This window comes from Cetorhinus maximus, chromosome 18 (genome assembly GCF_964194155.1).
Source record: "Cetorhinus maximus chromosome 18, sCetMax3.hap1.1, whole genome shotgun sequence".
Classification (NCBI taxonomy): domain Eukaryota; kingdom Metazoa; phylum Chordata; class Chondrichthyes; order Lamniformes; family Cetorhinidae; genus Cetorhinus; species Cetorhinus maximus.
The window spans coordinates 6281319-6295018 of record NC_135896.1 but is presented as its reverse complement, the minus strand read 5'-3'; the positions used below and the strand labels follow the sequence as shown (position 1 = coordinate 6295018).

Genomic DNA, 13700 nt, shown 5'->3' with positions numbered 1-13700 from the left:
GGGGGAAGCCAGCAATGGCCGCGAAGCCTCTGGTTCGCTGTGCCTGACTTGCCTGGTCACAGCGGAAGTGGATGAAGGTGGATACCCATCTGAATAGGCCGTCTGTAACCTGCTTGCCATAAGTGTGGACAGCTGATTGGGAGACACCGCAAAGATCCCCCACCGAGCCCTGGAAGGAGCCAGAGGCATAGAAGTGTGAGCTTCACAGCCGTTGGTGTGGGGTGTCCACGCACACAGTTAGGGGAGATCTCAGGGCCAATCATCTGACATATAGTTGACTGTCTCCCTTGACAGTCAGCACCTCCTTCGGCACTGCACCTCGGTCGTATTGAGGTAGCTGCTTCGCCGCCTGTATACCCTGGCAGCAGGATGGTAGCATCTTCTGCGGCCCCTTTCACCTTGGACTACCTCTTGGCCCTGTGCCCCTTGTGCCTGTGCCTGGCAACCCAAAGGTGGCTCCCCTGGAGGCTGATTGTCCAGTCCTGGCCTCCTCCTTATCCTATCCCTCCCTTCATCCCCAGGGGAGCTGCCTCCAGTGGAGAGGTCAGAACCCATACCCCCAGGCTAAATGGAGGCCTCCGGAAAGCTGCAGGCCCGAGAAAGATAACTGTCTGCAGACTGGTTTCAAAGTACACAAAAAGTCCTTGGAAATTGGTGAGAACTGCTAACAATCACACAGGCAACTTTTAAACACTTTCAGCAATTAAAACTTAGTGTAAAACATGAACAACCCCTCTGAGTCCACATATCCCGACATTGCATGAGTTTTATTAAAAAATCTCTTACCTGCCTGCCCATTGGGCCCGTGCGCCGACCCGAAGTTTGCACGGGCCCCTCAAAATCCAGGACAATTGGCAAGTTAAGGGCCTTAATGAGGCCTTCAATTAATGGAAGGCGAACTGGTGAGCGTGCCTACCGACCGCAATATCGCGATGCCGCGCGCTGACGTCGGCATGCTTGTGCAACGTCAGCGCGCAACATCTTAAGCGCTGACATGCGGGCTCAACCACCCGCGTGTCAGCCGGAAAATTCTGGCCATACTCTTCTGATAGCCCCAATAGGTTGAAAAACACTATATTTCAGATTTAGTTATGCATTGCCTTTATTGTAATATGTGAGGTAATACAGACGAAGCAAAAAAGTTACCATAATAAATGAACATAGTACTTAGCTTTCAAATATATGTTGCATTCTTTCTAAATCTTTTGAATGGATTTTGGATTGACATAACATAAAGTTTTAAGCTCCATGAAGTTCTGCCTCAGCCTTGTGTCATTCCAGTTCAGCTAGGTGAAATCAAAATCTTGGCGTATTTATCCAATGCCCTCTTAGGAAAGGATATAGAAATAAAAAGCAAGACAGGTCCAACATACAACAGAGGACGAGGTTTGTATTCCATTTCAATGAATGTTAGTGCCAGCATCTTGACTTGTGCCATCAGACCATCACGACTTAGACGTTTATCGCTATTTCTTTATCATTGGGTCAATTTCCTTGAACTCCCTCCTTAACAACACCATGGATGTTTCAACACAACATGGACTTCAGCGGTTGAAGAAGAGGGCTGATAACCACCCTCTCAATTAAAGTAGGGATACACAATAAATGCTGGCCTAGCAATGCACTTATCCTCAGGTGAAGAAAAGACAAGAAATGATGTTCGCAGTATTTGTAATTTGATTACTTTCAGATCAAAAGCCAAAGTTTCAGAGTGAATGCATAATTTCTTTTGCATTTAACCACACAGAGGCTTCAGACAGAATTATGGATTTACTTTATCCCTAACCATACACAAAGACAAAAAGACAAAGAAAATCTAAGAGACAGTAATCTCAGGGACATAACCAATTTAAGTGAAAAGATATAGAATATAAAAAAGTATTGCAATTAGAAACTGAAGGCTGTTACATAGTTATATCCAGCCTCAATTCTTACCTGAAGCTCTAATCCAATCTCACTTCCCACCAGAAATTATAATCCCATTCCAATATTTTACCAGAAGCTCAAATTCAATCCCAGTCGACCAAAAATTCCAATCCAATCATAATCTTTAACTGAAATGCTAATCTAAATTCAAAATTTTACCAAAAACTTTAATCCAATCCCAGTCTCACCCTGAAACCCAAATCCAACCTAAATCTATCCCCCAAAACTATATTCCAACCTCAATCCTTATCTGAAGCTCTAGTTCAACTCCAATCTTCACCAGAATTCCTCATCCAAGTTAATTTGATAAATGTAATTCAATCACAATCTTTACCAGAGATGCTACTCCAATTTTAATTCTAACTTAAAACTCTTAAACTAATTCCAATCTTTCAAAACTCTAAGCCAATTATAAATCTTTCTGAAAACACTCGTTCTTATTCATTGCCCTAATTCAGAGCTCTATTCCATACCTGTAAAGAAAAGGAGCATTTGCTTGCTTGTCACTAAATGTTAGCATGCAGGCACAGCAAGTAATTTGGAAGGTAAATGAAATATTGCTTTTACTGCAATTATGCTGTATAAAAGTAGGGAAGACTTGCTACATCTGTACAGTGTACCTAGAATACAGTGTACGGTTTTTGTCTCCTTATTTAATGTGGGATGTACTTGCATTGGAGACAATTCAGAGAAGGCTCACTTGGTTGATTCCTGGGTTGAAGCAGTTGTCTTATGAGGAAAGGTTGAGCCTATACAAATTGGAGCTAGAAGAATGAGAGGTGATCTACAGGGTAGATGCTGTGTGGTTGGAATCTAGATCTAGCGGGCACAATTTCAGAATAAAGGGTGTCCCAACTGAGATGGAGATAAGGAATTTCTTCTCTCGGTGAGCAGTGGAGGCTGGTTTACTGAATATATTCAAGGCTGCTTTGTCTGATAGACAGATTTTTGATCTACAAGGGAGTCAACCATTAAGGGGGACGGGCAGGAAAGTACTGAGGCCAATATCCGATAAGCCATGACCTTACTGAATGGCAGAGCAGACTCGAGAGGGCAAATAGTCTATAACTCCTGTTCTTATTTCTTATGTTTGTTCAAGATATTGTAAAGCATATAAGGTGTGTATTCTTTTTGAAGCTTTGGTTGCTAATTCATTTAGTCACAATTTAAATTTATATTCCACATAGAAGGGGAGAGCTTAAAGTCCAGGGAATTATTTAGATCAAAATAATCTCCCCTTTAAAGCAATATGATAACATCAGATATGGTGACAGGACTAGAGGTTTTCAGAGAAAAATCTGATTTCTCAGTGATGAAGGCTTAGTAAACTTTGGCTCACAATCTGGTGTTTTACCTTTAATCAACCATCACTAAAAAGGAACAAATTACTTGATCGTTAACTCATTGTTATTTGTGGCACTGTCTGCCATGCTTCCTTGCATTATAACACGACAAGGAGTACACCTTTGGCTATAGAATTGTGAAAAGTTGAAGTTTTAAAAGTGTGACATAAATCTAAATTCTTTCTTTCTGAAAGGAGGAAAAAAAAAGTGAAGGCAAAGTGATTTTTTTTAGAGAAAAACAAGAGTTTACAAAGAAGGTAGCCAACACTCCTCATGTACCAATCCATTCTGTTAGAAAACATAAGAACAAGAATACGCCATTCACACTTTGAGCTTGCCCCACCATTCAATTGTATCACCTACCTTAGCTCCATATCCCTTGATGAATTTACCTAACAAAAATCTATCAGTAGCAGTCATAAAACTCCAGTTGACTTCCAGCATCTACTGATCAGTCATGAGAATTTCTGATTTCCAATAGATTGTGTGTAGAAATGGCCTCGCGCAAATTTAAAGACATATCCCCTCGTTCTTGATCTCAGCAGGGGAAGTAGCTTCTCGCTATATAGCCTACCAAATTTTTAAAATGTTTTAAATACCTCAATCAGATCACCCAGTAATCACTTATGCTAGTGGAAATATAAATGAAGGTTATGCAAGGTGTCCTTATGACTCCCTAATTCCATCCCCGATTAAATAGAACCATTGCCTTCCACATCCTGGTGTCCTTAATTTGTTAATTCAGTTTTATTCATAACTATCGATTTGATCTGTGTCTTTGGGACATCAATTACTTCTGTCTTACTGCAAGGAAGGAGACCTGTAACAGGATCCAGGAACCTGGTTAACCAGCCGTGTGAACTCGGAGATATAAAACAGTACAAGATGGGATCAGCCACACAGTTTAAACTCGTCAACAGAAGCCCAAAATGGTATAGCTCAAAAACATTGTCAGCAAATTTACATTCATACTCGAATATTGTTCGAATCATCAGGAGAATGTGATAAGGAGCAAAGCAAACCAGGAAAATGATGATGGACGCAGAAACCAATTTTTTTATTCTTAATTTCCTTTCTCCTTGAAGCCCACGGACCTTACGGACAACTGCCAGCACTTTATAGTAAGCGTAAATGAATAAAATCAAAGGGAGGAAGAACCCAATAGAGAGCTTGTAAATATTTAAATATCTGTCCTCCAACTGCATAGGATATTGTTCGAAACACAAGGTGTCATTCTCATTGTCTTTACTGAGAACCTGGGAGTGTATGTAAAAGCCGCAGACAGGAATCTCCTTGATCCAGATGAGAACACTGATGAACACTGCAGCCTTCCTGGTGTGTAAGAATTTAAATCTCAGAGGGTAAGCCACAGCGAGGAAGCGATTAATGGAAATGAAGCAGAGGAAGCCAATGCTGATGTAGATATTCTGGTAGAGGAGCAGACCACTGAGTATGCAGAGTGCCCGGGAGAGTACCCAGTCATCGTGCTGCAGCATATACTGAACCCAGAAGGGCAAGGAAATGAGATACAACAGGTCTGAGATGGTCAGATTACAGAGATAGATTCCCAGTTCGTTCCTCTGTCTGATCTGCAAGTAGCTGTGATACAGGGACAGGAGATTAGTCGGGAGGCCGATGATGAAGACAGCAATGTAGACTGTGGGAAACAGGATTTGGTGGATACTGTGGTCGATAGTACAGTTGCTCATCGTTCAACACAAAACTGGAACTTTTCATCAAGTATTTTTTGCAGGTTTCTCAGCAACACACCTTTTTGTGGTAGCTAACTTTTTATGATCATTGCCTATTTAATTCTTCTTTAATGAAACTTGTCTCTCTGGAGGAAAAAAACAGGTAAGTTATGAAACAATATAGTCATGGAACTTTAAAGCACAGTAGGAGGCCATTTGTTCCATTGTGTCAGTGTTAGTTCTCTGAAAGATCTAAATCAAATCTGTCCTGTTCACCTGCCCTTTCCACTATACCATTTCAATTTTTAAAAAAATGTTCATATATCTTATATTTCTGTGCTCAATTCTGCGAAGTGGGACTTGGACCCACCATCCTTTTGACTCTGCTGGGAGGTTTGCATTCCAAAATCCCTCTACATTATTCTCTCAACCTCCCAAATTATATGATTTTTTTTTCAATATTCATGCTCAGATGTGGGCATCGCTGGTCAGGTCAGTATTTATTTCTCACCCCAAAATTGCCTTTGAAGGTGGTGGTGAGCTGCCTTCTTGAACAGCAGTAGCCCATGTGGTGTAGGTACACTCAGTGCCGTTAGGGAGGGAGTTCTAAAACTAGGTTCAGCCATGGTGAAGGAACAGCAATATAGTTCCAAGCCAGGATGATGTGTGACTTGGAGGGGAACTTTCAGGTGGTGATGTTTCCAAGCATGTGTTGCCCTTGTCCTTCAGGTTGTTGAGGTCGCTGGTTGGAAGGTGCAATCAAAGAAGACTTGCTAAGTTACTGCACTGAGCCCTGTGGATGGTACATACTGCTGCCATGACATATCAGTGGTGGATGCAGGTTAATGGTTGACATGCCTGATCAAGGGGGCTGCATTGTCCTGGATAATGCCATAGTCCAGGAGTGCTCATCCATAGATCTGCACTCCATGTCCTCTCCCTCACTGTGCCCCATCTCTGTCCTTGCCCATCTCTCTGTCTGTCCCCCACATCATAATTGAACATTTTAATCCTTGTTAAATCTGCAAGTGGCCTTGCCCCCACCCCCTCTTCCACTATCTTCCTGCAACCCAACTCTGAGCCCAACTGAACCCTCGGTTCGAGTCTTCATGACCCTTCGGCAGAACTGAGTATAGTTAGGAGAAAGGTGAAATATAAGCTGGTCTAAGGTGGGGGGGGCGGGGGGAGAGAGAAGTAGAGGGTGGGATGATCGTGGTGGATGGGGATTGTTCGGGCCTCTGTTCAAGCAAGAAGCTAAGGGCCCTCAGACCATCCTGGTGGGGGATGGAGGTGTAGAGGGATTGGACATCCATGGTGAAGAGAAAGCGGTTGGGACCAGGGAACTGGAAATTGTTGATGTGACGTAAGGTGTCAGAGGAATCACGGATGTAGGTGGGAAGGGACTGGACAAGGGGAGAAAGAAGGGAGTCAAGATAACGAGAAATGAGTTCCGTAGGAACAGGCTGACACGATCGGTCTGCTGGGACAGTTCTGTTTGTGGATTTTGGGTAGGAGGTAGAAGCGGGCCGTCCGAGGTTGGGCGACTATCAAGTTGGAAGCTGTGGGAGGAAGATCTCCAGAGGAGATGAGGTCAGTGACAGTCCTGGAAACAATGGCTTGATGTTCTGTGGTGACACTGTGGAGGAAGACACTTCCTCCTACCTCTCCCTGGACCATGACCCCACCACAGAACATAAAGCCATCAGCTCCTCTGACATGTCCTCCTTCTTCCTTAACCGAGGTTTTCCACCCACGGTCGTTGACAGGGCCCTCAACCGTGTCCGGCCCATATCCCGCGCATCCGCCCTCACGCCTTGTCCTCCTTCCCAGAAACATGATAGGGTCCCCCTTGTCCTCACTTATCACCCCACCAGCCTCCGCATTCAAAGGATCATCTTCCGCCAACTCCAGCATGATGCCACCACCAAACACATCTTCCCTTCACCTCCCCTGGCGGCATTCCGTAGGGATCGTTCCCTCCGGGACACCCTGGTCCACTCCTCAATCACCCCCTACTCCTCAACCCCCACCTATGGCACCTCCCCATGCCCACGCAGAAGATGCAACACCTGCCCCTTCACTTCCTCTCTCCTCACCGTCCAAGGGCCCAAATACTCCTTTCAAGTGAAGCAGCATTTCACTTGCATTTCCCCTAACTTAGTCTACTGCATTCGTTGCTCCCAATGCGGTCTCCTCTACATTGGAGAGACCAAACACAAACTGGGCGACCGCTTTTCAGAACACCTGCGGTCTGTCCGCAAGAAAGACCCAAACCTCCCTGTCGCTTGCCATTTTAACACCACCCTGTTCTCTTGCCCACATGTCTGTCCTTGGCTTGCTGCATTGTTCCAGTGAAGCCCAACAGCAAACTGGAGGAACAGCACCTCATCTTCCGACTAGGCACTTTACAGCCTTCCGGGCTGAATATTGAATTCAACAACTTTAGATCTTAAACTCCCCCTCCCCCCATCACCACCCCGTTTCTCCCCCCTCCCCTTTTTTTTCAATAATTTATATAGATTCTTCTTTTCCCACCTATTTCCATTATTTTTAAATCTAAAACTAAAACTTTGTTAGTCTTTCCACCCCACCCCCACTAGAGCTGTACCTTGAGTGTCCTGTCTTCCATTCTTAATTAGCACTTTTCTCAGATAATATCACCACCTTCAACACCTCTTTGATCCTTTTGTCTGTGACATCTTTTGATTATCTGCTCCTATCACTGCTTGCTTATCTCCACAATCATCCCACCCTCAACTTCTCTCTCCCCGCCCCCCACCTTAGACCAGCTTATATTTCACCTTTCTCCTAACTTACTCAGTTCTGCCGAAGGGTCATGAAGACTCGAAACGTTAACTGATTTCTTCTCCACCGATGCTGCCAGACCTGCTGAGTTTTTCCAGGTAATTCTGTTTTTGTTTTGGATTTCCAGCATCCGCAGTAGCTTTTAGCTTTTTGTTTGAACCCTTGGTTCTTCCGACTGTGACCTCTTGTGTACTCACACCACCACTGGGAGCTCTGCTTTCAGATGTTAAGCTCTTCAACTCTTTGAATTCCTTCCCTAAAACCCTCTGTCTGCCTTCATTGACTTTAATGGAGAGTAAAACCAGGTGAAATGTTAAACCAGGGTTGTACAAAACTCCAAGATAAAAGCAGAAAACTGCGGATGCTGGAAATCCAAAATAAAAATACCTGGGAAAACTCAGCAGGTCTGGCAGCATCTGCGGAGAGGAACATAGTTAACGTTTCGAGTCCGTACTCGAAACGTTAACTGTGTCCCTCTCCGCAGATGCTGCCAGACCTGCTGAGTTTTTCCAGGTATTTTTATTTTTGTTTTGTACAAAACTCCACCCAGTCAATTTCCCGCTGGTTGGGTTAGGGGGAAACCGACGCCTCTGCAGTTTACTAACTTCTGTAATGAAACTTTTTAAAAGCCACTCAAACATTATTTCTCCAATTACTTTGTCTTCTCTCTGTCCCTTTGCGCCCAACACTTGATTTCCTCCCCGGGTTAGAAAAAAAATGGAACACCTACCTCTCCAACATTCCTGTTGTCTGTTTCTGACGGATAGCTGGATCAGTGCCCGGAACTCCGTCTTGGCTGCATTGAAGGTTATGATTCCCTACTTTATATTACAGTTCGGAACTTCGTTTTGCCCTGTAACACATTCACAAATGTTTATGATTCAAGTAGAATTGCTAATGAGAAACCCGCATGAAACTCAAAGCAATCTTAAGAGATAGATAATAATCAGAGACATCTGCATCCAATGCCAATCGTACATCCTGCGCTCGTGGTGCAGTGTTTTGCGGCTTTAAGACCAATTTGTGGAGCTGGCCGAGAGAAATTCTTCTTAACACTTTTGTGCCTCAGTGCAGGGGGATCCCAGACTTATAGGCTGCGACCCAAACAACGAGAAACGGACACAAAAGTTTCATGGAAAACCTGACTCATTCTCTCCCCCGCTTATCTCCACCCCACCTCGCCCGCCCACAATCCCCATCACATCCTGACTGGTCAAGAACAGGCTTGCCATCTGAAAACAAGTTGCTGGGCAAGAAAATACCTCCAGAATTTATTTACTGCACCGGTGCAAAGAAATATAAGCATCCACGAAAGTAGAAAGGGAAATGTTTTCGGAACAGGATTGGTCCATTTGGAGGAGGAGCTGCAGGCTCCCACCAACAACCGCCCCCCCCACCCCACCCAGGAAAATATTGAAAGTAACACACTGCGGATGCTAGAAATCTGAAATAAAAACAAAAATACTGGAAAAACTCAGCAGGCCTGGCAGCATCTGTGGAGAGAGAAACAGAGTTAACGTTTCGAGTCTACCTACTCAAAACGTTAACTGTTTCTCTCCCCAGGAAAATGTTATTTTTTGACATTAAAAATGTGTTTTGGTCAAATTGAAGCACTTTCATATTTCACAAATAATAGGCTTTTACATGTTTTTAAAAGTATAATACTTCGATTTTCTATCCAGGTCACCACTTTCCCAAATATTCCTCAGCCCTCCTAAGATCGGCCCCCTCTCTCCCAGTTCACTAATAATCCACAGTCTCCGGATCCAATGCATCATGAAGTGTCCGTTCCCCTTCACAGGGACTCTTTCTCCTTCTCCACCCCCCTCTCTCCTTGCCGCCAGCTTCTTTCTTTTCTTCCTTATTCCAACCCCTCATCCTCCTCCCTCCAATCATGATACAATTCCAACAACCTCCTCATATTCCTCATCAGGGTGCCACTGGATGTATCTCAGAATGGTGCTTGCATCTCCTGTTGAAGATAAAAAGCCTGTGTAATGACTTAAAAACAGAAACTGGTGGAAATATTGAGCAAGGCTGGCAGCATCTGTGGAGAGAGAAAAAGAGTTAATCTCTCAAGTTGAGTATGAACGTGTTCCGAAGAGTCATATTCAACTTGAAGCGTTCACCCTGTTTTCCTCTCCACAGATACTGCCAGATGTGCTGAGTATTTCCAGCACCCTCGGCTTTTATTTTGGATTACCAGCACCTGCAGTATTGTGCTTTTATTTTCTGTGTAATGACATCGTGAATTTAAAATCAGAGACTTACTGGAGTTGCTGTGCCACATTCTCTTCAGCAGCTGGTCAACATTTTATTACATTATAAATCTGTTCTGCTGTTCACTGAGATCACGAGATCATGGCTGACCTGTATCCCAACTTCATTCACCTATCTTGGTTCCATATCCCTTCATAACATTGGCTAACAGATTTATTGACCTAAGGATTATTATAATGAATTGAGCAAGAACCAATTGCTCTGTGTGGGACAGAGTTCCACACTTCTACCAGCCTTGGTGAAGACGTATTTGCTTCATCTCTCCTGATTGATCTGGCTCTGATCTTGCAGTTATGTCCTAGTTTACCCGCCCACAGAAAATCTCTCTATCTTGCCTGTTGAATTCTTTCAAAACTCTAAAAGCCTCCGTGAAATCTCTACTGAACCTTTTCTAGTCCAGGGAATAAAAATCCAGTTTAAGCAAATTCTCCTCAATTTACAGGCCTGTCTAAAAACGGGGTTGTTATCAAAGTGCGCTGGGAGTCCCGGTGTAAATGGAACCTGCCAGATGTTGCAATGTAGCGGATATGGTTTCTATTGGAGGGATCCAAACTCAGAATCCCTTGAGACGTGAGGCGTGTGGAGGCGGATGATCCTCTGCACTAGACCATAAGACCATAAGACATAAGAGCAGAAATTAGGCCATTCGGCCCATTGAGTCTGCTCCACCATTCAATCATGGCTGATAAGTTTCTCAACCCCATTCTCCCGCTTTCTCCCTGTAACCTTTGATCCCCTTACCGATCAAGAACCTATCTATCTCGGTCTTAAATACACTCAATGACCTGGCCTCCACAGCCTTCTGTGGCAATGAATTCCATAGATTCACCACTCTCTGGCTAAAGAAGTTTCTCCTCATCTCTGTTCTGAAAGGTCTTCCCTTTACTCTGAGGCTGTGCCCTCGGATCCTAGTCTCTCCTACTAATGGAAACATCTTCCCCACGTCCACTCTATCCAGGCCTTTCAGTATTCTGTAAGTTTCAATCAGATTTCCCCTCATCCTTCTAAACTCCATCGAGTATAGACCTAGAGTCCTCAAACGTTCCTCATATGTTAAGCCTTTCATTCCTGGGATCGTTCTCGTGAACCTCCTCTGGACCCTCTCCAGGGCCAGCACACCCTTCCTGAGATACGGGGCCCAAAATTGCTCACAATATTCTAAATGTGGTCTGACCAGAGCCTTATAAAGCCTCAGCAGCACATCCCTGCTTTTATATTCTAGTCCTCTCGAAATAAATGCCAACATTGCATTTACCTTCCTAACTACCGACTCAAGCTGCAAGTTAACCTTAAGAGAATCTTGGACTAGGACTCCCAAGTCCCTTTGCACTCCAGATTTCAGAATTCTCTCCCCATTTAGAAAATAGTCTATGCCTCTATTCTTCCTACCAAAGTGCAAGACCTCATACTTTGCCACGTTGTATTCCATCTGCCACTTCTTTGCCCATTCTCCTAACCTGTCCAAATTCTTATGCAGCCTCCCTGCCTCCTCAATACTACCTGTCCCTCCAACTATCTTTGTATCATCTGCAAACTTAGCCAGGATGCCCTCAGTTCCTTCATCTAGATCATTAATGTATAAAGTGAAAAGTTATGGTCCCAACACTGACCCCTGCGGAACTCCACTAGTCACTGGCCGCCATCCTGAGAAGGACCCCCTTATCCCCACTCTCTGCCTCCTGCCAGACAGCCAATCTTCGATCCATGCTAGTACCTTGCCTCTAACACCATGGGCTCTTACCTTACTGAGCAGCCTCCTGTGCGGCACCTTGCCAAAGGCCTTCTGGAAGTCCAAGTAGATAACATCCATTGGCTCTCCTTTGTCTAACCTACTCGTTACCTCCTCAAAGAATTCTAACAGATTTGTCAGGCATAACCTCCCCTTGATGAAACCATGCTGACTTTGCCCTATTTTACATTGCACTTCCAAGTATTCTGAAATCTCATCCTTAATAATGGACTCTAAAATCTTACCAACGACCGAGGTCAGGCTAATCGGCCTGTAATTTCCCGTCTTTTGCCTCACTCCCTTCTTAAACAGGGGGTTTACATTAGTGATTTTCCAGTCCTCTGGGACCCTCCCTGACTCCAGTGATTCCTGAAAGATCACCACCTTCAGAACCCTGGGGTGTAATCCATCTGGTCCAGGGGATTTATCCACCTTCAGACCTTTCAGTTTTCCTAGCGCCTTCTCCTTGGTAATGGCCACCATACTCACCTCTGTCCCCTGACTTTCTTGAACTTTGGGGATGTTACTCGTGTCTTCCGCCGTGAAGACTGACGCAAAGTACCTATTCAGTTCCTCCGCCATTTTTTTGTTCCCCACTACTACTTCTCCAGCGTCATTTTCCAGCGGCCCAATGTCCACTTTTGCCTCTCTCTTACCCTTTATATATCTAAAAAAAACTCTTGCAATTTTCTTTTATATTACTGGCTAGTTTACCCTCATATTTAATCTTCTCCCTCCTTATTTCTTTTTTAGTTGTCCTTTGTTGGTCTTTGTCGGCTTCCCAATCCCCTGGTTTCCCATTGCTCTTCGCTGCATTGTATGCTTTCTCTTTAGCTTTTATGCTGTCCCTGACTTCCCTTGTCAGCCATGGTTGCCTCGTCTTCCCTTTAGTATGCTTCTTCTTCCTAGGGATGAATTTTTGCTGTGTCTCCCAAATTACTCCCAGAAACTCCTGCCATTGCTGTTCCACTGTCTTTCCTGCTAGGCTCATCTCCCAGTCAATTCTGGCCAGCTCCTCCCTCATGCCTCTGTAGTTGCCTTTATTCAACTGTAATACCGTTACATCTGATTCCAGTTTTTTCCTCTCAAATTGCAGGGTAAATTCTATCATATTATGGTCACTTCCTCCTAAGGGTTCCTTCACCTTAAGCTCCCTTATCAAATCTGCCTCATTACACATCACTAAATCTAGAATTGCCTGTTCCCTAGTGGGCTGCACCACAAGCTGCTCCAAAAAGCCATCTCGTAGACATTCTACAAATTCCTTTTCTTGGGCTCCACTACTAACCTGATTTTCCCAGTCTACCTGCATATTGAAATCCCCCATGATCACTGTAACCTTGCCTTTCTTACACGCCTTTTCTATCTCCTGGTGTATCTTGTGCCCCACACCCTGACTACTGTTTGGAGGCCTGTACATAACTCCCATTATGGTTTTTTTACCTTTGCAGTTCCTCAACTCTACCCACACAGATTCTACAGCATCTGACCCTACGTCATTTCTTGCTATCGATTTAATTTCATTTCTTACTAACAAAACAACCCCACCCCCTCTGCCAACCTGCCTATCTTTTTGATAGGATGTATATCCTTGGGTATTTAGCTCCCGGTCCTGATCCCCTTGCAACCATGTCTCCCTGATGCCCACCACATCATACCTGCCAATTTCAATCTGCGCCACAAGTTCATTTACCTTATTTCATATACTGCGTGCATTCAGATACAACACCTTCAGTCCTGTATTTCCCATCCCCTTTCTCATTGTCGTCCCTTTATCTGATGTGCTAATCTCTTGCACCCCTTTTTAAAGGTAGACCTGAGTTGTCACACTGGCAGGGCCATACTGTCCTATGAACTTTCTGCTTAAAACAATGTCCAACCATATGATAAACTCTTTGCTCAAACCATGAGGTTTGAACCCACCCC

General features: G+C 44.2%; 1 protein-coding gene across 1 annotated transcript; it reads right to left on the bottom strand.

The window, feature by feature from the left end:
• Window positions 1-1084: 1084 nt before the first annotated feature.
• On the bottom strand, window positions 1085-8825 carry LOC144692904 (G-protein coupled receptor 68-like). Its single transcript, XM_078562010.1, has 2 exons — window positions 8496-8825; window positions 1085-5106 (listed from the first exon to the last, which is right to left on the bottom strand). The coding sequence occupies exon 2, from the start codon at window positions 4976-4978 to the stop codon at window positions 3998-4000; it is 981 nt and encodes a 326-aa protein (XP_078418136.1). The 5' UTR covers window positions 4979-5106; window positions 8496-8825; the 3' UTR covers window positions 1085-3997.
• Window positions 8826-13700: the final 4875 nt, after the last annotated feature.